Below are 25,641 nucleotides of genomic sequence, written 5' to 3'. Positions count from 1 at the left end.
GTCGTTATGGCTTGGCGCTCTCTCCTGATAAATGCCTGGGAGGGAAAATATCTAGTTCATACTGCATGAAGATCAATATGAAATAGTCAATCGAAATGATGGCCATTACTGAGATCTCGCATGTATTTCCAGGCTTACAGCAATAAGCACTTCGGGTTCGGATTTGGTCGGGAGCCGTTCCTGCGGGCCGGGTGTCGGGTCAACACCTGCATGACGACGGGAGACCGTTCCAGGTTCCCTCTCAACGAAATTGACGCCCTGCTGTGGCACTTCCGATCTAACGACAGATCTCTCCCTCGTGTGCGGTGAGAATTCTTATATATTCATATATATATATATATATATATATATATATATATATATATATATATATATATATATATATATATATATATATATATATATATATATATATATATATATATATATATATATATATATATGTGTGTGTTCAAGGTTGGAGGCCGAAAGGTCAATTAGTTAGCTTCACGCATAGTGAATTATGATTGTATGGTCTAACAGGATGGTTAGGGGTCGACCCTATGCCCGTTTTTTAAGTAGGATGGCAACTTTTGCCATAAAAACAACTTATGAAGTCTGAAATGTGGGTTTGATTATCCATAGAGCATTTTCCAACTGAATTATTGGCTGTTATCAACGTTAAATCAACCTCAGTTTTCCTTATGGAAGACTAACGTGAAATATTTATCTATAAACAACCTAACTCTACGTGTTATAACAGCAACTTTATCTCTGCTTATCTTGGATGTTAAATTTTACAATATGTTTCTGGCAACGTCTTACTGAACCCGAGTTGATCGTCAGGTCTCCCCACACCCGCTATGTGTTCTGGATGATGGAGTCAGCTTCTCACCTCTACGGTAGAATTGACACGTACAATAATCTCTTCAACTGGACGATGACCTACAGACTTGATTCGGATTTTCCAAACCCGTATGTAGACAAGGTGATTTTTTTGTTTGTAATCACATGTATTGAATTGTGTAGCTAAATTAGCAATAAAAACAGTTGTTTGAAGACAGACAAGTAAACAGTATGGAGCTACAGTGAAAATTAGATTACAGGTGATATATAAAGATGTGTACCCCGTTTCTCGGTTTGTATGATCTTGAGAGTTTATTTAACTCCTGGATTTTATTAGGAGGCGAAGTATTGCCTGCTCGAAACGCTTTGCGTAATAGTGGCTTTAGGCATTGTATGTACTAGCTCTATCTATAAATTCATCAATATTTGTATCACACCTTGTAAGTACTTTACCTGAATAAATATTTGAATTTTTATTTGAATTTTTGTATTCTTGGTGGTTGGTCAGGAAGCAATTGTGGGAGGCTTAATAACCCTCCATAGGTTGATAGGCCTTAAGCTCAACACCACACCAATACTCGCTACTCTGTGTATAATCGCTCGAGTTTACTTTGGTCCGAGTGTATTTTAGTCCTGGACTGTGTATAAGGCTTAAGTATACCTTGCTGGTGGACAGAGGCATCAGATATAAGGAAATCGTGCCAAAACTTCTTGCCAATGGCCAGGAATTGAACCCTAGGAACATTTGGTTGTAAGTCAACTGCGCTAACCATTGCAGGTTGCAGTTTGAGTATTAATCTAACCTTCACTCCGTCGTCGCCAGGTATGGCAAAGTCTACCGCCGCCGGAAGCCCCTCGAACCCATTGACAAGAACTACGCAGCCGGTAAGACCAAGATGGCTGCCTGGTTCGTCTCCAACTGCAATACCATCGGTGGCCGAGAGAAGTGAGTGAGCTTGTAACTAATTTTTTTAGAGTAACGAAAACAAGAAATCAAATTTTATACGAGAGTGACAAGGAAATCAAAGCCCTGAGTCTTCCCGCATGTCACAAACATGAGGTAGAAAATAATAACACTATTCATGATTCACATCTCTCTAATACAAAATACTAGGAAAGAGTTTAGTAATAAATGCCCTTCTTGCCTTGACAAAATACAAATATTATAACTCAGGAAATGTAATTTACGTATAATTTATTTTATGGACTTTCCATAATTCGTGCTTTTTCAAACTTGTTCCAAGCACCTGAATCATAAACATCAACATTGTATAAATGTGTGACATTTAAATGTGTGTATATATATATATATATGTGTGTATATCACGAAAATAAACACGTGATTAAGAATGTGACAATGTCAGACCACGGAGGAAAAATGAAACAGGAAATTTCCTTAAGTACTTTCGTATATTAAATACATCTTCAGAAGGTAGACCTTCTGAAGATGTATTTAATATACGAAAGTACTTAAGGAAATTTCCTGTTTCATTTTTCCTCCGTGGTCTGACATTGTCATATATATATATATATATATATTAGTATATTTTATATATATATATATATATATATATATTAGTATATTTTGGTAGCAGTCTTTCCTGTAGACATATATTATTAAATATGACCGAAAAAGTAAGATTAATAATTCTAACACGAATTTTCTCGATGTTTCTTACGTTTCTTTTCACTGTTGATGGTAATTCAAAGATCAATTCTCCAAAATTCATTTTTATTTCTAGTCTGACGCGACACCCGAGCGCGTTTCGTAAAACTTATTACATTTTCAAAGACTTTAGTTTACAAACACACAACTGAAACTGAATAGAGCTTACACATCTTCGATTTTATATCTACATTTGGGTGAGGTGGATGAGGTGAAAACAAACTTTCAACAATGGGTATTGAATGGGTATTAAATTCAAACACAAGACAGAACACGAAACAATGGGTATTGAATGGAAGTAATTGTAGAAAGCCTATTGGTCCATATTTCTTGATGCTTCTATATTGGAGGGGAGTCTTGAAGTGGGTAGAATATAGTTGTGCATTAATTGGCTGTTGATTGCTGGTGTTGACTTCTTGATGTGTAGTGCCTCGCAGACGTCATCAAGAAGTCAACACCAGCAATCAACAGCCAATTAATGCACAACTATATTCTACCCACTTCAAGACTCCGCTCCAATATAGAAGCATCAAGAAATATGGACCAATAGGCTTTCTACAATTACTTCCATTCAATACCCATTGTTTCGTGTTCTGTCTTGTGTTTGAATTTAATACCCATTCAATACCCATTGTTTCGTGTTCTGTCTTGTGTTGGAATTTAATACCCATTGAATACCCATTGTTGAAAGTTCGTTTTTCACCCCATCCACCTCATCCAAATGTAGATATAAACCTCGAAGATGTGTAAAGCTCTATTCAGTTTCAGTTGTGTGTTTGTAAACTAAAGTCTTTGAAAATGTAATAAGTTTTACGAAACGCGCTCAAGTGTCGCGTCAGACTAGAAATAAAAATGAATTTTGGAGAATTGATCTTTGAATTACCATCAACAGTGAAAAGAAATGTAAGAAAGATAGAGAAAATTCGTGTTAGAATTATTAATCTTACTTTTTCGGTCATATTTAATAATGTCTACAGGAAAGACTGCTACCAATATATATATAAACACACGCACACACATTTGAGGGTTTACTTTAGATCCGGATAATGTTCAAAGCTAAACTATTCTTGCGGGTTGGTTTGTAAGCAAATGTGGTGACCTTAATAACCCTCCAAGGGTGATTATCCTGGAGCCCAACGCCACACCAATCAAAAAGTAAGAACAATTACTTAGTAGAGCAATTAAAGTAAAAAAATTCTGGCCCCGACGATATATATGGTAGGGGTTGTAAATTATGTAAGAATCTTGATCTTAAACTTTTGGTAAATCTGTTCAATAAATCTTGTCACACATTTTACTAGATCATTGACCTCAAAATGCTGTGAAATTAGTTGAACGTCAATGATGGAGAAAGCTTAAACCAATATTTCTATATTTAGTCAAGTCTCAGCCGAGTCTAAGCCTAGGTAGGCTTAAATTCGGTAAGGTAGGTAGGCTTAGCAGTGGTAACGTCTAGAAGTCTGTTAACTGAATGATCCATAGATGTGCAGTTCTCTCTGGCATAATAACGAATATATTTTTGTTTTAGTGTTACTTATATGCTTTTCAAAGTGTCTCGCGCTATCATTCTGTATTTGTCATTATACTATCATGGACAATTGCCTTTCAGGTTAGTCAAAAACTTGAGAAAATGGATTCAAATCGACCAATACGGACACTGCAGTCATCTGACGTGTGAGAGGAAAGACCTAAGCAAATGCCACGCCATGCTCTCTGCTGACTACAAGTTCTACTTTTCCTTTGAGAACTCGCTCTGCCGGGATTATGCCACGGAGAAGTTTTTTAATATGCTTGGGTACTTATTCTATATCATTTGTCCAACCACTTGGAGAGGTCGATAGATCGGCGTTCGATCCGACAGTCCAACGGGATGGACACCGTTCCTTTCCTCAATAGTCGTATCCTAACACCTATCCTGTTCTCATATCGTTTGTATGTGCAGTATTGCCAAGCTTGCTTAGCATTTGCTTCTGATAAGTCATATTTTCAGTATCATTCAAAATCAACCATTCCTCCCTAAAATTATAGTTCCAATTGTGACAGCGTTATATATACAAAATATTGACTGTTACACCAAACAAGGTATTTTTTTTGGTACCATTGGAATCCTGAAATGCATATAAAACTGCAACAATCTAACCTCTTCCAGACCTAATATAAACAATGTTAGGCTTTATTTAGCACGTATAACCTTTCCTAGGCCTCAGAGAGGTTAATGTAGAACAACAGTTCACATTTTACCCCGAAACGCTGTGCGTATTAGTGGCTTTAGGCATAGTGTATGCTAGCTCTATTAATCTAACATTCTGAAACTCATTATGAATGTAATTTTACCTAAATAAGCTAATTATTATTATTATTATTATATATGTACTAACAATTTTAGAGACTACGTTGCTCAAAATATTTGGTCTTCAAAACATTTAGAATTTTGCTAACTTCCATAAGTTATGTAAAATATTCATAAAAGAATTTCAATAATGCGCCTCGTTTTAGTGCATTTTAAATTATCACAAATTCTAAAATTTAATACAGAGTTTATCTTTAAGAAATCAATACACGCAATGCAATATATAGGCTATATAAATTGGCATTTTTGTTTATACAATTATGTACAAGTGAAAAATGCAGTAATTAGTTATATACTAACAACTGAACGTGATAATATATACATAAACATATACGTGACGTCTGTGTTTACACTGAGAACTCATTTAGGTCCTGACTTATGCTTAGTATAAAGTATCTTTGCTGGTTAGTCAGAAGGAATTTGTGGTTGCCTTAATCCTCCAGAAGTTGATAGGCCGCAAGCCCAACACCAAACCATAGCGCTTTAAAAACTAGCGATAAATTACAAAACTTTAATTGTGCAGTCAATTTATGTTAGGTCAAGTGGTACTGATAAGGTTGTGTTACACTTAAGAAGTTAGGTATTTTATTCCAGCATGGCTCGGCATTGGCCGAACCTTTGCATTGGATGGTATTGAAAATTTAGATCCTACAAGCTGGACAGCATTAGATAGTTAAAATTCAAATGTTTATTTAGGTAAAGTACATACATACAAGGGGTGATACAGATTTTGTTGAATTTATAGATAGAGCTAGTACATACAATGCCTAAAGCCACTATTACGCAAAGCGTTTCGGGCATAGTGTAGTGTCTGGTAGGCTGGACATGTGCAAGGTAGTGTGGTGTCTGCAGTAATGTATGGTATCTAAGAGGTCAGGTCCACCGGTGCCTTGGGTGGGGCATGATGCTGATTAGCAAATCTAAGACCACATCTGGTGTGAGCCTCCATGGCACACCCAGCTGAGGGCTGCTATCTCCGTGGGTGCTCCGAAAGACGAAATGTTGTCACAAAGATCCGATTCCTTGCCTCAATTGCCTAGTCTGGTCATAACGATTTAAATGCCATGCAGCTGGGTCTAGCCCTGGCACTTTACCTCATACTGAAAACCCTTCCTTTCACCCCCACTAATTCTTCTCCTATCCCCACTTCCACGCTCACCCAAATAGGGTATATTGACCTATATTTAATTCATTCATTCATCCGGTAGGTTGGATGTGGTTCCTGTCGTCTACGGTTTTGGTAACTACTCAGTTCAGGCGCCGCCACACTCCTACATTGACGCTCTCAGCTTCCCCACGGCCAAGGCGCTGGCCGACTACCTCATCTACCTTCATAAGAACGACACCGCCTACAATGAGTACTTCAGGCAAGTGTTAAAAGATTCCTTTGATTTTTTTTTTAAATCATGCAACGGAATACATAAATACGCATAACAATAGCCCATTGTTCTCTAGAGCTTAAGATCATACAACCTAATGATATTTCATCCCAAATTCTTTCCTTTAATGATCAGCAATGTTCTGATGAAATTCATATCAAACGATTTTCTCTAAACAACAATTTGCTGTTGAAGCACATATGAATGACCTTTAGCACCTGTTTTTTTTGGCTGTAATTTTGCACTAGTTACCCATCACAAAATATTATTAGAGGGGCTCTGTAATTTTGTTTTTAAGGTAAATGCTACATTTGTGAAAGCCTGACGATACGAAATGCTTTTTGTCCTCAGATGGAAGAGGTTTCATTGGCTTGTTGATCACTGGGCCAAAGTGGCCAAGCCTTACTGCGACCTGTGTGAGCGGCTCCACAACGACAATACCACCAAAGTATACAACCTGAAGAAGTGGTTTGTCGACGACTCACACTGTAAGAGCAGCCAGAACAAGAAAATCAACGCCTTCATTCACGGGTACATCATCACCAGTAACATAATCGTCCCATTTTTAATAATTTTCGCCATGCTGATCCTGTTCCTGTGCTTGCTCGCCTCGTTGGCTGCATTAGTGCAGACCGACTATATTAAATATAAAATCCTGGACCAAAGTTTACGGGGATAGTCATTTGCTGATGCCCAAAGAGATTTTGATTTACTCTGCAGTGTCTCCATGAATGTGATACAATTATAGACGTCACAGATAGATTCGATGTCACATATGATTCAAAAGAATACAATTCGTATTCTGCTCAATAGCCTCAGTGTTAAGGTTTAAAATAGCAATTCAATCTTGTTCACGGTATGCGCTACAAAACTAAACACTGTACTTTAATTTGACTATATGAGAGACGGAAAAACATTTACAGAGGACACACCTTATACTATTTTAACGTGTCAGGCTGTTGTGTTTTTGTAATTCTTGCAGCTTGCTTAGTCATATACCAAGAACACACACAGATGAGATGAAGTGCGTTACCACACCAGCCCGTTCTCCTAATTTTTCACAACGTCAAGAAAACGACCATTTTAAAGTGTCCCTCCTAATTAACCTACCAGAGGACCCAAAACAGAAAATGGGATAGTACGTCACTTTCGCGATTCGCATCCATTTTCTAGTACGACAATTTTTGGCCTTATGTAACACATACGGGCGAAAAGGGATATTCTTAGTAAGAGGACAGGTTTCTCCCAAAGGCACTTACCTGATCTCCTGTAATAATATAAACTCCACCATACCTAGCATTCATTCAATCATCCCGTGTGTTTGGGCATTTCCTTGGTTCTGGGTCAGGAATGTTAAGCATTTGTTTACACCCTATCTCAGGAATTATAAACTCAATCGAAGAAGATGAATCATAATAACGTGGCTGAAGATTTTTTTATATTTTAATAATACATTAGGTACTCCAAAGGATACCTGATCAACCAGGCTGTGACTCATACGTCAGGCTGCGAGCAGCCGCGTCCAACAGCCTGGTTGATCAGTCCAGCAACCAGGAGGCCTGGTCGACGACCGGGCCGCCGGGACGCTAAGCCCCGGAAACACCTCAAGGTAACCTCAAGGTAGGTACATGCGCATTAGTGCAGCTACCCTAGACTATTTGAAGTGGAGTACAGTGTGTCAAAAAAGTTAACTAGGTGATGCTAAAAAATCCCCATCACACAGGATGCTTAGCCATACAGAGGCATGTGATAGGCAGTGGCTGAAGATATGATATCCAAACCACACATCACAAAATAAAGAAAATGCAACGTCTCGGTCCGTCCTGGACCATTACATAACTTGATAATGGTCCAGGTCGGACCGAAACGTCGTCGTCTCTTCATTTTCTGATGTGTGTTTTGGATATCATAAACTCAACCGATTCAATATCGGAATTTAAGATCAAATTATCTCAGTCTGCCGTTATATTAGTGACCACTGGATGACAATACTTTTATGTTCAATATAGAGTAGTAGTTTCTTGCCGTTTTCAATTGATTAATCAGTCGTGGTAAAATCTAACTCAATAGTGATATAATATAACTCATTTATGATATCAATAAGATATCAAAGGGAGAGGAATGGTTTATTCGCTTTCATTCTTAAGTTTATGACATTATCGTATTTTTAATGTCGAACGGTAGGTTATCGGAGCTTGGGGCCATTCACATCACAAAACAGTTTCAGAGAATGGTCGATCAGTTGTTGCAATTAGTTTTTTTGGTATTTACCTGCTGGTCACTGTATTTACCTGTCTACCTCATATTTTGAAGAGATATATTGATTATAGATATTTTGTTCACTCTACTGATGTTAGTTTGAAGAACAAAAGAACATAAACAATTAAGAAAACTGCAAAAGGCTCTTATTAGCCCATACGAGGCAGCTTCTGTTTTATGTCCACCCAAACTCATTCATATGCAGGCGATGAGTCACAATAACGTGGAAAAAGTATATTGACCAGACCACACACTAGAAGGTGAAGGGACGGCGACGTTTCGGTCCGTCCTGGACCATTCTCTAGTCGATTGTGGCTTCATGTGGCGAAACATCGTCGTTTCTTCACCTTCTAGTGTGTGGTCTGGTCAACAAACTCATTCATATAAATGTATAACCTAGGTAAATGCTTTCTCGTATCCTAGCTTGCCCTGGTAAGTGCTTATCGTGTCTCAAATGCGAGTTTAAAGAACCTAGTTCATATATCTTAAGTGCAGGGTCAATGTGTCCGCATACCTTGAGAGGTACCTTAAATTAGTTTCGAGGATTACTATCCTCGCTGTCGCATCTTTGATCAGGCTTACTAGACAACTAAGCTTTTAAATGTCGTTGTACGCAGTCTGACGAATGTTTATTGATGGAATTGATTGAATATGGGTTCCATGCTGTAGCTGTAGCGTGGTTGTTGCAATATAAATATGTGTAAATATATATAAATATATTTCGTGTTAAACGATAAAAGTATTAGACTTAATGATTCTGGCACGAATCTTCGATATTTCGTATGTTTTTCTTCACTGAAGCAGGAAGTTTAAAAATTAACTCTCCAAAAGTTCATTTTTACTTACACACAGAAAGTAAGGGCGAAGAGGGAGAACGACCTATTGACATAGCTCATTTTTACTTATTATTGCATCTGCATTGCGCCTAATGAAAAGTTTTATATATAAAACTTTTATAGACTGATATAAAACACATTATATAGGTTTTTATGATTGAGTTTATGATAATAAATCACTGGACTCACATTCTCAATGACAAATTCAACTGTGCTTAACACCTGGTTATATCCTCTAATGGTGAGGTTTTACCTAACAAACCACTCACCATAAGAGGATGTAACCAGGTGTTAAAGCATGGTAGACTTTGAGAATGTGAGGTGAATGTGAACCTTACGAAACGCATCATTAGGCGTCAAGCAGGCGCAATAAAAAGTAAAAATGAACTTTAGAGAGTTAATTTTTAAATTCCCTGCTTCAATGAAGAAAAACATAAGAAATATCAAGAAGATTCGTGCTAGAATCACAAATCTAAAACTTTGTCGTTTTCAACGAAATATGTTTAAAAGACTACGCCCAAAATATTAATATATATATATATATATATATATATATATATATATATATATATATATATATATATATATATATATATATATATATATATATATATATGTCGTACCTAGTAGCCAGAACGCACTTCTCAGCCTACTATGCAAGGCCCCATTTGCCTAATAAGCCAAGTTTTCCTGAATTAATATATTTTCTTTAATTTTTTTCTTATGAAATGATAAAGCTACCGATTTCATTATGTATGAGGTCAATTTTTTTTATTGGAGTTAAAATTAACGTAGATATATGACCGAACCTAACCAACCCTACCTAACCTATCTTTATAAGTTAGGTTAGGTTAGGTAGCCAAAAAAGTTAGGTTAGGTTAGGTAGGTTAGGTAGTCGAAAAACAATTAATTCATGAAAACTTGGCTTATTAGGCAAATGGGGCCTTGCATAGTAGGCTGAGAAGTGCGTTCTGGCTACTAGGTACGACATATATATATATATATATATATATATATATATATATATATATATATATATATTGAAAAAGATTAATAAGCGCCATACATGATATTGGTGCTTGGAAACTGTATGTACATTGTTTGATCACCACATCAATCAAACTGTTTAATTATTAACAAATTATTCCAAATATTTTATCCATTTTTTTCAATGGTTTGTCCTCAGAGTGAAGTAGTCGTATATTTTAAGAGGTCTTCCTTGTCACATATTTTATGCATTAATTAAACATTAGCATTTTATTCATTCGTCAGCTAATTTTTCTTTGAGTAAATTATCAAATTATCCAGATCCAAATTATCCCTTGCAAACTATCCAGAGAGGATAACTCAATTCTTTTATGCACTCCTTCAGGACCCAATGTGATACTTCAGTTAATCCCATTACTTATGTAATTATGTCTTTTAATAAATTATTGACTCCATCTGTTATTTTAGTAGAATCTATGTAACTTTGTCATTGTAATTTGTATTCCAGTATTACATGTTCCATCAACTTGATACGGATAACTTTTCTTCCATACTCTGGAATATAATTCATTGTGTCGGGGGGGACAGGCAGCCAGTGAATATATACATGTTAAGCTTATATCGAGGTCTCATCCAAAGATCGAATTACTGATCCTCCACAAGGATGCAACTTCATAACAAGCTAACTCCTGGGGTACCTAGGAGTTGGTACCTAATTCTCCTATTTACTGCTAGGCGAATATGAGAATTAGGTGATAGACAACCGTTTCTGTCCCGCCTGGGATTCGAACCCGGACTTCCCGACTGAGAGTAGTTTCTCTTTGGTTTTGGGCTGAACGCCTATCAACCTCTGGAGGCTTATTAATGTAACAAAAACATCTTGCTGACCAACCAACAAGTATTCTTTAGTCCTGAATACTGTCTTCTGTGTATATATTCCGTGTGCCCAAATGTTAGCTTCAAGGTAGGCTACTTTTTTTTTTTTTTGAGGGATATTCCTGCGCGGGCCCTAAGCCTCTGGCTGGCCCACTAAGTGTTGCTTGTTTCTGTTTTACTTGGGTGGAGTATGAGTATTTATGACTCGTATGGTCGCTTCAGTTAGATTTTGCCATGTGTGTTTAACTTCTTCTGCTCTGTTGAATCTAAGTTGAAATCTTAATGGGTTTGCAACTGTGCACTGTGTTAGATAATGTTCCAGTGGTCTGTCGGGCATTTCTCCACAGTGTTGACATTTCCTCTCATCTTCAGGAACCTGTAAGCCTATTTCCCATGCACATGGGTATCCAAGCCTGATGCGATGTAAGTACTTCTGTTGCTCTACTGCTCCCTTGCATCAAACTAAGTGGTTCGTAGTTGGTTGAATTCTTGTACCAACCCGCAGATCCTGATGTTGCAACTGTTGTGTTGTGGTCACTGTACATCTTTTGCATTGCTCCGTTTCTAATTACTTTCTTAATCTGTGATAGACTCTGTGATAAGGAGCCCATCTCCTTGAGTTTTATCTTTACTGCTAAAACGTATATCTTTTCGTGTAAATTATGCAAAGATGTTATGACTAGCGTGAATTAACTCTTATGTTAAACTTCCAGAAAAAAAATATATGATTTAATTAAATCACTGGACTCTAACGTCAGAATAATAACAAAACTGGCAAACACAAACAATATTAAAAATAAAAACCCCTTAGATCTTGAAGTACGGAACAATGCCAGAAAGTCATTTAATGGAGTTACTTCAGTAATTACATAAACGAGAAAGGCCGTACAAAATTTACTTAAATTAAATCACTCGGAGTTTAGCACCCTTAAGATACATTTAAACATAGAGCATTGATGTTCGCCAGACAACAGCACCAAATGACTTAATAAATCCAATTTATAACTTACCTGCAATGCAGCACTTCCGCCCTTTACCAGCGTCCGCGAATCCTCTGGCTCACAAGGGAGCTGGACCCTCCATTGTGGCCTACAGTAGCACCAACAGTACCAAGTCAAAAAACAAAATTCGGATCTATACACAACTGGCCAAAACACCAACATATAATAAATAAAATTGCCTGTTCACACACTGAACTAATAATTAATACTTCAACCGGCCAATAACACACGTAAAAAATATTATATTATCTCATAGTAAAATATATTCAGATGGCAATTCTAAGCGTCTGGCCAGCAAGTAGCTGTCTCCACTCGTCATGCTAACGACCCTCACACATATATGAACAAGCATAGATACCTCTCCTCACACAACTAATGATCAATGAATGAGCAATGCATGCTTATATATATTTTAACAAGAGTAGGCAACTTCGTGAAAAAAATATATATATTATGAAATGAATAGTTATTCAACAATTCTAAATCTACTGTAACTCTCAGTAGAACAAATAATATTACTTATTGATGTAGAAATAAACTCAAAGTTATCCACAACTATGCCATGTAATTTGATGCAGTTATGGACTAGTGTGTTCACGAGGTCATAGCAACAGTGTGAAGTTAAGGATTTGTTTTCAGTGTAAATTTTATTCTTCAAAATTGCTTTTTACCTCAATTCTCTAAAATTTAAACTTCTTTGAAATGTTTCCTGCATTAGTATATGGCCTCTTAATTTGAACTGCAAAACTGGTCATGCGTTTAAAGTAGCATAATATATATACGGATACGATGAATCATAAACGCCTTGTACAGATTTGCTTTTGTCTTTCAGGGCATAGACGTTTGGCGCTACAATGGCATCCTCTTATAAGAACACATGCGACCTTACATTGAACCATGAAGAATTACTCTATTATCAGGAAAGAACTCATAACCGAGTTAATAATTCAAGCATGTTGAGGTGAGACGCACTTACCTCTGAAGTTAGCATTCTGAATTAGTTTCTTTACTGAAAACTTGTCATTAACGTCAAAGACAATCCTCGATGTGTGAACGAGTACCCTTGCGCCAGTTTTGTCGTTGTGACCAAGTTCAGCTGAAGTTTATGGTGCTTATGGCAGCTGGTGTGACGCTGTGGTTGCTGGTGAAAGGCTGTGTGTAACAGCTGACTAAAGACTGTCGTGAATCCATTACTGAATAGTTTATGTACTCGATGAACCTGTCTGAAGACCCATGTAGAATCTTCTACTCCCTTCATCAGTCCGTCCTTACGAATAAACGCCACTTGATCGTCAATCCAGTTGTTAAACTCCATTTTTTGTGACTATGCAACCCGTCCTCGACTCAAGTCCATTACATCCAGCGGACGCATTCATAAATTTTAACATGCTGTTCATTCCAAACGGAAATTTTCTCAAATATAAATTAATCTTATAAAATATTAGCATATTGTGCATATATAGGCATAGGTTAGGTTAGGTTCTGTTGGCGATTATTTGTATTTGAATGACGTGAGTGAAACATTTATAGTGTTGTGGTTCGAACAAAATTCGTCAGTGAAACACTTGTTCCAGAAGAGTTCGAACGAAATCAGTTGTGAGTCGTGTGTAAACCGTTTTTCATTCATAAACAGGGGGGGTTTGGCCTGTGGATGGAATCACTTTTGGGTCTTAGTTTGGAGGATAGGCTGGTATTTGTAATACGTAGGAGAGGCATTTACAGCGTTGTGGTTCAAACAAAATTCGTCAGCGAAGCACTTGTTCCGGAAATGTTCGAACGTAATCAGTTGTGAGTTGTGTGTAAACCGTTTTTCATTAATAAACAGGGGGGGGGGGGTTGGGCTGGTGGATGGAATCACTTCTGGGTCTTTGTTTGGAGGACGGGCTGCTCTTCCTATACTCGAATAGCACCTCGATTTCTAAATCCTTCCCCCGTGTACTGCAAATGCAAACAATTGCCAACTGAACCAAAACACATAACCTACTTTATCTGAGGCCTAACTTTACACACAATTTAAATAAACATTAATAATAATTAATATACAAGAAATACTAGACTTGACATCACAACACGTTACAATTGATGAATACAACCGCAACGTGGAAAAGCCTAAGTCTGAGGATGGATTGTTAATGCGTGTTTTTAATATTTAAAATATAACTTCCAACTATATTGTATCTAATGATATAATTGTAGTTCCATATACGTCAACCAATTTGTTACTAAACGTATGTTTGTAAATTTGTATTGTTACATAATTGTTACGAGTTTTCAAGGACTAATATTTTAAACTTGTTTTTTTATCAGCTAAACCCATCATCTTTATTGATCATTATACAAACATTTCGCGTCATGAAAGATTTAAAGTTGTTTGGTTTAACACGTAAACAAGTTTAACAATACTGAAATATTTGTTATTTATTTGCTGCTGAACGTCAACCCATTCTCCTGAAATTATTTATTTATTTATAGTAACTATTTGGTCCAAAGGACCAATATGTAGTGATGAACCACCATCAAACCAATTTTTATACTATTAATTTTATAGAATTCGGAAAACTAAAACTAAAAACGGAACTTAAAAAATTATAGACGAAGTATAGGTCATATATGTACTATATTAGGCCTAATATAGCGTGTATTAGTCCTAGGAGAGGCTAGGTTAGGGCTTATTTTCATTTTGCAGTTTCAAAAATTCTAATTTGTCCTAAATTCAATAATAAAAAAGTCAACTTTGTGGTGGTCCATCACTACAAATTGAATATTCATATATGAACATTATCTATTCATCCATTCTTAGGATGGATGTTATCCATCCATATCCATTCACATATGGAACTAATAGAGCAAGACCTCGGTAATGTGATGTTATAGTGATCAGAATACGCCTGGAATATAGACGTATCTGGCAGCTTTCTCAAGACCCAAGTGTCGAATACAAACATATCAACTTTGTGAAAGAGAAAACATGCGCTCTCTTAAACATTATTTTGTAGAATGTCCCATATTGACTGACTTTCGCCCTCCTGGGAAGAACTGAATAGAGAAGACATTATTGACTAGACTCTACAGAGTTCCTTGTCGACCTGCTTGGTTGGAAGCAGGTCGACGAGGAACTCTGTAGAGTAAGCCCTGCAAACACAAACCAAAACTGTCTCTATTTTCCGCTTGTTACAACTTGTAAAAAAGTTGTTACAGCTTGGCTTAACGTGTTTATGACGTATTAGAACGTTGTTACAACTTGCTATATTGGTTGTTATAACTGGTTAGGAGGTGTTAAAACTTGTTCGAACGTTGTACCAACGTCGTAGTTTCGGTGTGTGTTTGGCGGGAGGCAGGTCCTAGTCAATACTGGCTTCTCTAACGATTATGTTAATGACGTCATTAAAAGAAAGGTGACACATCATGCAACCTCCGAAGAATCAACTAACACAACACCTGTACCTCCTATTAGATTGTTTTACAGGAACTTCCTTTCAACGGCTCATAAAACGGAAGAAAGTGTCCTGAAAGATATTATTGATAGGAACGTTATCCCCAGAGACACAAACCAAAAGATACAATTAACAATTTACTACAAAACAAGAAGACGGCCAATCTCCTTATGAAGAATTCTCCAGACACCAAACAGAACGCCTTAAAAAGTGACCAACGTCGTCTATGCCTTCACATGCTCACTTGGGGACTGTCAGCCCCAAAGATCTCAGTATGTAGGCAAGACAACAACGTCTCTTTCTAGCCGATTAACAATGCACAAACAACAGGGCTCCATCAAGGAACATATAATCTCCTCACACAACCAAACCATCACTAGAGAAATCTTAATAAGCAACACAGAAATAATCGATAGATACAACGATAGCAGGAGACTCGACATCAGCGAGGCACTACACATCAAAAAATCAACACCAGCAATCAACAGAAAATTAACACAACTATATTCTACCCACTTCAAGACCTCGAACCAACATAGAAGCAGCAAGAACAATAAAGCAATATAAAGCAGCAGATATGCAATATACCCATTGATTCTTGTTCTGTCTTTTGTCGTCACCTCACCCAAAAACAATTGTGTCATATCACCTCACCCAAAAACGAATATAAGCATGAAATGATGTGTGTGTGTAAAAATCTGTCTATGAAAATGTGAGAAGTCTTTGTGAAACGCTTTTAGGCGTCAGACCATAAATAAAAATATGAAAATGAGCTTTGGAGAGTTAACTTTTCAATTACCCAAGATAGTGAAGAAAAAGGTAAGAAATATTGAGAAGATTCGTGTTAGAATCATTAATGTTACAATTTCAGTCATATTCAACAACATATGTATAAACGTAAGAAATATTATATATTATATATATATATATATATATATATATATTAGTATATTTTGGTAGCAGTCTTTCCTGTAGACATATTTTATTAAATATGACCGAAAAAGTAAGATTAATAATTCTAACACGAATTTTCTCAATCTTTCGTACATTATGCTTCACTGTTGGAGGTAAATCAAAAATCACTTCTCCAAAATTCATTTTTATTTCTAGTCTGACGCGACACGGGCGCGTTTCGTAAAACTTATTACATTTTCAAAGACTTCACAAATACACAACTGATTAGAACTTGCATTTCCCTGATTTTATATCTACTTTTGAGTGAGGTGGGAAGGGTGATGTGGCATTACATTTGAGTGAGGTGGGAAGGATGATGTGGCATTAGAGGATATTAATAGGGTATTAAAAGTATCAACACAAGACAGAACACGAAACAATGGATATTGAATAGAAGTGTTTGTAGAAAGCCTATTGGTCCATATTTCTTGATGCTTCTATATTGGAGCGGAGTCTTGAGGTGGGTAGAATATAGTTGTGCAATAATTGGCTGTTGATTGCTGGTGTTGACTTCTTGATGTGTAGTGCCTCGCAAACGTCAAGCCGCCTGCTATCGCTGTATCTATCGATGATTTCTGTGTTGTTTACTAGGATTTCTCTGGCGATGGTTTGGTTATGGGAAGAGATTATATGTTCCTTAATGGAGCCCTGTTGTTTATGCATCGTTAAACGCCTAGAAAGAGATGTTGTTGTCTTGCCTATATACTGGGTTTTTTGGAGCTTACAGTCCCCAAGTGGGCATTTGAAGGCATAGACGACGTTAGTCTCTTTTAAAGCGTTCTGTTTCGTGTCTGGAGAGTTTCTCATGAGTAGGCTGGCCGTTTTTCTGGTTTTATAGTAAATCGTCAGTTGTATCCTCTGATTTTTGTCTGTAGGGATAACGTTTCTATTAACAATATCTTTCAGGACCCTTTCCTCTGTTTTATGAGCTGTGGAAAAGAAGTTCCTGTAAAATAGTCTAATAGGGGGTATAGGTGTTGTGTTAGTTGTCTCTTCAGAGGTTGCATGGCTTTTCACTTTCCTTCTTATGATGTCTTCGATGAAACCATTGGAGAAGCCGTTATTGACTAGAACCTGCCTTACCCTACAGAGTTCTTCGTCGACTTGCTTCCATTCTGAGCTGTGGCTGAGAGCACGGTCGACGTATGCGTTAACAACACTCCTCTTGTACCTGTCAGGGCAGTCGCTGTTGGCATTTAGGCACATTCCTATGTTTGTTTCCTTTGTGTAGACTGCAGTGTGGAAACCTCCGCCCTTTTCCATGACTGTTACATCTAGAAAAGGCAGCTTCCCATCCTTTTCCGTCTCGTAAGTGAAACGCAGCACGGAACTCTGCTCAAATGCCTCCTTCAGCTCCTGCAGATGTCTGACATCAGGTACCTGTGTAAAAATGTCGTCAACATACCTGCAGTATATGGCCGGTTTCAAGTTCATGTCGACTAAGACTTTTTGCTCGATGGTACCCATGTAGAAGTTTGCAAACAGGACACCTAGGGGAGAACCCATAGCGACCCCATCTACTTGCTTATACATATGCCCATCCGGGCTCAAGAAGGGTGCCTCTTTAGTACAAGCTTGGAGTAGTTTCCTCAGAATACTTTCTGGCATGTCAAGAGGAGTACAGGCTGGATCACGATACACTCTGTCGGCTATCATTCCGATTGTCTCGTCCACAGGTACGTTCGTAAACAGCGATTCTACGTCCAACGAGGCTCTTATCCCTGTGGCCCGTGCGCCCCGCAGTAAGTCCACAAATTCCTTTGGAGACTTCAGGCTGAAGGCGCAAGGAACATAAGGAGTCAGCAGGCCGTTGAGTCGCTTTGCCAATCTGTACGTGGGTGTGGATATCTGGCTAATGATTGGCCGAAGTGGGTTTCCAGGCTTGTGCGTCTTGACATTTCCATACGCATATCCAGGTTTATATTCCCCAATGATCTTTGGCAGGTGGAGTCCGGATTTCTTGGCGTTCACAGTTTCGATCAGTTTGTTGACCTTTGCTTTTAATTCGGCTGTAGTGTCCTTCGTTACCCTTTGGAACTTAGTTTGGTCAGAGAGTATAGGCATAGGAAGTATGCCTATACTGAGTATAGGCATTTAGGCATAGGAATGTGCCTAAATGCCAACAGCGACTGCCCTGACAGGTACAAGAGGAGTGTTGTTAACGCATACGTCGACCGTGCTCTCAGCCACAGCTCAGAATGGAAGCAAGTCGACGAAGAACTCTGTAGGGTAAGGCAGGTTCTAGTCAATAACGGCTTCTCCAATGGTTTCATCGAAGACATCATAAGAAGGAAAGTGAAAAGCCATGCAACCTCTGAAGAGACAACTAACACAACACCTATACCCCCTATTAGACTATTTTACAGGAACTTCTTTTCCACAGCTCATAAAACAGAGGAAAGGGTCCTGAAAGATATTGTTAATAGAAACGTTATCCCTACAGACAAAAATCAGAGGATACAACTGACGATTTACTATAAAACCAGAAAAACGGCCAGCCTACTCATGAGAAACTCTCCAGACACGAAACAGAACGCTTTAAAAGAGACTAACGTCGTCTATGCCTTCAAATGCCCACTTGGGGACTGTAAGCTCCAAAAAACCCAGTATATAGGCAAGACAACAACATCTCTTTCTAGGCGTTTAACGATGCATAAACAACAGGGCTCCATTAAGGAACATATAATCTCTTCCCATAACCAAACCATCGCCAGAGAAATCCTAGTAAACAACACAGAAATCATCGATAGATACAGCGATAGCAGGCGGCTTGACGTTTGCGAGGCACTACACATCAAGAAGTCAACACCAGCAATCAACAGCCAATTATTGCACAACTATATTCTACCCACCTCAAGACTCCGCTCCAATATAGAAGCATCAAGAAATATGGACCAATAGGCTTTCTACAAACACTTCTATTCAATATCCATTGTTTCGTGTTCTGTCTTGTGTTGATACTTTTAATACCCTATTAATATCCTCTAATGCCACATCATCCTTCCCACCTCACTCAAATGTAATGCCACATCACCCTTCCCACCTCACTCAAAAGTAGATATAAAATCAGGGAAATGCAAGTTCTAATCAGTTGTGTATTTGTGAAGTCTTTGAAAATGTAATAAGTTTTACGAAACGCGCCCGTGTCGCGTCAGACTAGAAATAAAAATGAATTTTGGAGAAGTGATTTTTGATTTACCTCCAACAGTGAAGCATAATGTACGAAAGATTGAGAAAATTCGTGTTAGAATTATTAATCTTACTTTTTCGGTCATATTTAATAAAATATATATATATATATATATATATATATATATATATATATATATATATATATATATATATATATATATATTTTCTCAACCCACACATCTGAATAGAAAGAAATGGCATCTCGGTCCATACTGGACATACTTTAAGTCGTGTAAAGTAATATTAAATGTTCCAAGAGGAATATGGAATACAATTTTACAATTATATATAAACAATACAATTACAATAGACATTTTTATAGGTGAAAGGAATGAGAGGGGAGTGAGTGAGTGAGAGGGAGGGGAGTGAGTGAGTGAGAGGGAGGGGAGTGAGTGCGTGTGGGGAAGTCTGGAGCAAGCATGGTCGGCTTAGTGTGCCATTGGCGTCTCTCGGTTACACACACACTCACACACACTGTTCCTCCAGGAGTACTCTGCCCCAACATCTCAGGTGAGCTGACCCCACGGGGATGACCTTTTTTGACCCCACACCACCCTCCTGACCCCACACCCCCATTCTGACACCCCCCACTCACCTCTCAGCTGAGAGTAACACACACAACACTTCTGATTCCCAGTTCTTGACACACTGAATCAGTGTCAAGATCAGTACATGAAGAGCTATACTTTATACTAAGAGCTATACACCTGTGTATATTCCTGCATCTGTTGAGCTCTTGGGCCCCACCTGAGTCACTTTGTTCGTCTGAGTCACTTTGTTAGTCATGTCTTCAATCATCCAGTCTGTTCTCTCATCTCATACCTCCGATTCATTTGTTTTTACCCCTGAGATATGAGTTCCACGCTTTTGCTGCGTACGACACCGGTCTTAATCTGATTAGCGCCTCCTGTCTATCCCATGTAACCTTTGGTTACATCCGCCAGAGAAAGGGAGAGAGAGAGAGAGAGAGAGAGAGAGAGAGAGAGAGAGAGAGAGAGAGAGAGAGAGAGAGAGAGAGAGAGAGAGAGAGAGAGAGAGAGAGAAAGAGAGGCGAATGCCTCTTTACCTTCTCCTAGTAATTAAAAATAAAATAAAAATAAAACAATAAAAGTGTTTATTCAGGTAAATGTACATATATAGAAGATGAGTTACAAACATAATGTTGGCTTTATAGATAGAGCTAGTTCATACAATGCCTAAAGCCACTAATATACACAGCGTTTCGGGCACGGTGTGGGGGAAAAAATACTTTAACTAAAGCTTAATACTAATTGAGATTAAAGTATAAATTGTGTAGAGAAATGAAAAAGGGAGGGGGAGAACATGGCAGAAATCAGCAATTTTGCAACTTGGTCAACAAACAAAATTGTTTGAAAATAGCAAGACATGGGTTGACATTTAGGGGGTAAGGTAGGTTACATGGAGTTTATTAGGCAGAACTTAGTTTTCCTCTTAAACTGATTGAAAGAGGTACAGCCTTTGACATGAATGGGAAGGCCATTCCATATTCTGGGTCCTTTGGTTTGTAGAGCATTTCTAGTTTGGTTAAGGCTCACTCCTGGAATATCAAATAGGTATTTGTTTCTGGTGTGGTGCCCATGGGTTCTGTTACAACATTCTAGGAAGCGTTTAAGGTCAGGATTGACATTACAGTTCAGAGTTTTAAATATATATAGAATCCACATGAGAGGATGTGCAGTGACTTAATATCTAACATATTCAAAGATTTAAGTAATAAATAATTGTAATAATAAAATAAATAACTAATTGTTAAGTAATTGTAAAATGAAATACGCATAAATCTCTTTTCCTATATAAAGGGTTTCGAAACGTTAGGAATTTCACTATCTCTAAGAGTGAGAGTGCACGGAGAGTGAGCTCGATGGTGAACTCCTGAGTCTGGCTATTTCCGGTTTTACTTGTTGACGCCATCTGGTAACATAGCGACGAATGGCTACTTGGAGCGCTGGTCGATTGGTTTGCAATATGAACAAGGTTTGTAGGTTCCGCACGCACACACACATACACACACACACACACATGCATGTATGTACACGCATACACACACACACACACCGGGCGCCGGCAAGAAACGATGGGCAGAGTTTCTTTCACCCTATGCCCCTGTTACCTAACAGTAAACAGGTACCTGGGAGTTAGTCAGCTGTCACGGGCTGCTTACTGGGGTATACGTGTGTGTGGGAAAAAATAGTAGTAGTAGAAACAGTTGATTGACAGTTGAGAGGCGGGCCGAAAGAGCAGAGCTCAACCCCCGCAAGCACAACCAGGCGAATACACGCACACATGCATGAACACACACACACACACACACACACGCGCCCATGTACACGCATACACACACACACACACACGCGCGCGCCCATGTACACGCATACACACACGCGCCCATGTACACGCATACACACATATAAGAGTATAATGAAGCCAAGTGATTAGTGCAATCAACACACAACAGAATTATCTCGGCTTTGATTTCCAGACAGGACACGACGTTTGGGAATGTGCCCTTACACCCGGTACCTCTGTTCACCTAGAGGTACATAGGTACCCGGGAGTCTGGCAACCGTTATAGGTTCTGTGGGGAAGGTCAGACGTTGGACTAGGCGAACCTCGAAAACCATAACAGGTCTCTTGATTCAGGCCATGAAATTAAAAAAATACAAGCACAGTGAGCGCCAGAACGTATAAAGAGCTTCCTCTAACGTCCAGAGCAAAGTAGGACAATCCAAGTCCTTTTAAACCAACCTATCGAAACCTAATCTAACTAAAGCCTAACTAAACCTAACCTAATCTACCATAGCCTATCGTAACCTTACCTAATCTATCCTATTCTAACCAATCTCACCTAACCTAAAGAAAATAAGATGTTTAATGCAGGCGAAGAGTCACAATAACGTGGCTAAAGTATGTTGACCAGACCACACACTAGAAGGTGAAGGGACGACGACGTTTCGGTCCGTCCTGGACCATTCTCAAATCGACTTGAGAATGGTCCAGGACGGACCGAAACGTCGTCGTCCCTTCACCTTCTAGTGTGTGGTCTGGTCAACATACTTTAGATGTTTAATGCTCACGTTGGTATAGGCTTTACATCCTACTGGAACTAAGACCAACTCTAAGCTATTCCACGGTCACGTCAGGACAACAGCGGTAAGGAAGCTTTGTGAAGGAGTATAATGCATGTGTTGGAGACGTAACCTTAAATTCCTGTGCTGGTGTTGGGCAGGTTATCTTGAGTTAACTCGAGTTGATTTCGGGGCTTTAGTGTCCCCGCGGCCCGGTCCTTGACCAGGCCTCCACCCCCAGGAAGCAGCCCGTGACAGCTGACTAACACCCAGGTACCTATTTACTGCTAGGTAACAGTTTTCAGGGTGAAAGAAACTTTGCCCATTTGTTTCCGCCTCGTGCGGGAATCGAACCTGCGACACAGAATTACGAGTCCGGCGCGCTATCCACCAGGCTACGAGGCATAAGACCTATTTATCATTCCTTCTCACTTTTGACTGCAGGAGCATGATAAAGTTGATGCCCTTGTTAAGCTTGCAGTAAATAAAAATAATGTTGGACGTAATCTTGAGCAATCGAATTAATTAAAGGTGTCATAAGTGTTACGGAAAAGAGCAGCGGCTAATTTAGCTGGTGGAATGTCAATCACATTAAATAAAAAAAAGTAAAATCAAATAATTAAAACTGCTTCTGCTTCTAAATCTCTTTACGAGAGTGAGAATTGCGGGATAAAATCCAAAGAATGGAAAACTCAAATATTTTATATAACAAAAAATGACTTGAGCAATAAATGAAACAAATCACCTTATGATACTTGGCTAAAACAATGCAAAAGAAATATATGAAAAAATATAAACATATGACAGTTACGTTAATAGCAAAATTATAAGGTACAAAATAATATATGCAATAGCTGTTTGAGTCTACCGACACCCAGGGGAGCGAGAGTAGATCTTGCAGCTTGAGCACTGAAGAGTATTCTGAGGTCTAGCTGATTGATTGATTCATAAAGATTAAGCCACCCAAGAGGTGGCACGGGCATGAATAGCCCGTAAGTGGCCCTTTGGAGCCATTACCAGTATCATTAGCTGATACTGGAGATCTGTGGAGGTGCGACTGCACCCTACGGAAAAGGTCGTGACCTCTTAGGTCTAGCTGATTGATTGATTGATGAAGATTAAGCCATCCAAAAGGTGGCACGGGTATGAATCTAAATCATGAATCCACACACTAAGAGTATTTTAGTGACAAAATTTAAACGTTTAGATAAATGGTTCAGGTTTTTAGAGATATAAGTCAACACACCATGCACTAAACATTGCAGGAAATGGCAAACCATCTTATTACAAAGAATAAAATATCTGAAATCCTTGCACTGTATCTATGTTTCGCTGCTAGTAGATAAATAACAGTCATTTAATTATGAATATAATTACGACATACTGATTACAAGTAAAAGTATGTAGTGTGAAGACTAATGATAATAAACAGCAGCTCTTAAATGGCATTGTAATATCCCCATATCTAAATACTTTATGTATCAGCAAAAGACCTACCATCAATGCATAATAATTCACGTAAATACATAGATATTGCACTTTGTAACTAGCTGACATTACGATTATAAGGTGTGCAGGTTAGATGATATATTAATGTAATAAATTATGCTGAGGTCTAATAAGACCTTTTGTGCCCTCTGTAATCCGTTTTGCGAAACCGCCCACAGGATGAGTATGGGGTGCATAATAAACTCGCTCAATCAGATCCCAGTGCCTATACACCGAGAAGCAGGTTACACCCCTCGGTGTAAATATGACCTGAAGCCATTGTGTAACTTGGACTTCTTAACATACGATATTATTGCTGTTTTAAAGTTCCTGCCTCTGGAGTTGTTGAAATTATTACCGTTCTTTTACAATATTTTCATGGAGGAATGGTAATTTCAATACGCACAGAATAACTTTCAGTTCTTACTTAAACCATAATGCTAGGTCGCCCTCAGTTAACAGTTTTGTTGTTTTTCTATATTTACATAGTTACTAGGTACTCATTTTTATTGCAAGGATATTGTACTATTTATGCAACAATATATATATATATATATATATATATATATATATATATATATATATATATATATATATATCTATAGATATATAGAGATATATATAGATATAGATATATGTGTGTATATCACGAAAATAAACACGTGATTAAGAATGTGACAATGTCAGACCACGGAGGATTTCCTGTTTCATTTTCCTCCGTGGTATGACATTGTCATATATATATATATATATATATATGTCGTACCTAGTAGCCAGAACGCACTTCTCAGCCTACTATGCAAGGCCCGATTTGCCTAATAAGCCAAGTTTTCATTAATTATTTGTTTTTCGACTACCTAACCTACCTAACCTAACCTAACCTAACTTTTTCGGCTACCTAACCAAACCTAACCTATGAAGATAGGTTAGGTTAGGTTAGGTAGGGTTGGTTAGGTTCGGTCATATATCTACGTTAATTTTAACTCCAATAAAAAAAAATTGACTTCATACATAATGAAATGGGTAGCTTTATCATTTCATAAGAAAAAAATTAGAAAAAATATATTAATTCAGGAAAACTTGGCTTATTAGGCAAATCGGGCCTTGAATAGTAGGCCAAAAAGTGAGTTCTGGCTACTAGGTACGACATATATATATATATATATATATATATATATCATTCAACTCCACTACGGGCTCACCATAGCCCGTGCTACTTGGAACTTTTTGTTCCAGGTAGCGAATCTTAAACAACAAGATGTATCATTCACCTTTAAGACTATCCGCGAGCACCTGTCTTCTGACACG

At 38.1% G+C, this 25,641-nt stretch overlaps 2 protein-coding genes and 1 long non-coding RNA gene across 5 annotated transcripts in view; 2 read left to right on the top strand and 1 right to left on the bottom strand.

Moving 5' to 3' along the window:
* Positions 1–16,385, top strand: part of LOC123771746 (alpha-(1,3)-fucosyltransferase C) — a 23,032-nt gene extending 6,647 nt beyond the window's left edge. For 2 of the 3 annotated variants that reach the window (XM_045764469.2, XM_069313278.1), the window contains 6 exons: positions 133–305; positions 826–954; positions 1,649–1,771; positions 4,101–4,286; positions 6,050–6,208; positions 6,572–8,620. In XM_045764469.2, the coding sequence (XP_045620425.2) occupies positions 133–305; positions 826–954; positions 1,649–1,771; positions 4,101–4,286; positions 6,050–6,208; positions 6,572–6,899 (1,098 nt within the window). In that variant the 3' untranslated portion in view covers positions 6,900–8,620. Of the gene's footprint in view, positions 1–132; positions 306–825; positions 955–1,648; positions 1,772–4,100; positions 4,287–6,049; positions 6,209–6,571; positions 8,621–13,011 lie in introns of those variants that run through there. The other variant, XM_045764470.2, reaches the window with a different exon arrangement.
* Positions 12,194–25,641, bottom strand: part of LOC138356893 (uncharacterized) — a 26,290-nt gene continuing 12,842 nt past the window's right edge. The window contains exon 3 of the long non-coding RNA XR_011224686.1: positions 12,194–12,267. This is a non-coding gene — a long non-coding RNA (uncharacterized lncRNA). The remainder of the gene's footprint in view (positions 12,268–25,641) is intronic.
* The window catches only part of LOC123771747 (alpha-(1,3)-fucosyltransferase C), a 17,886-nt gene continuing 12,385 nt past the window's right edge, over positions 20,141–25,641 (top strand). The window contains exon 1 of the mRNA XM_045764471.2: positions 20,141–20,269. The gene's annotated coding sequence lies outside the window, so the exon portion shown is untranslated. The remainder of the gene's footprint in view (positions 20,270–25,641) is intronic.

This window comes from Procambarus clarkii, chromosome 75 (assembly GCF_040958095.1).
Source record: "Procambarus clarkii isolate CNS0578487 chromosome 75, FALCON_Pclarkii_2.0, whole genome shotgun sequence".
NCBI lineage: Eukaryota > Metazoa > Arthropoda > Malacostraca > Decapoda > Cambaridae > Procambarus > Procambarus clarkii.
Note: the sequence above shows the minus strand (reverse complement) of the source record. Positions and strands in the feature narration are given on the sequence as shown.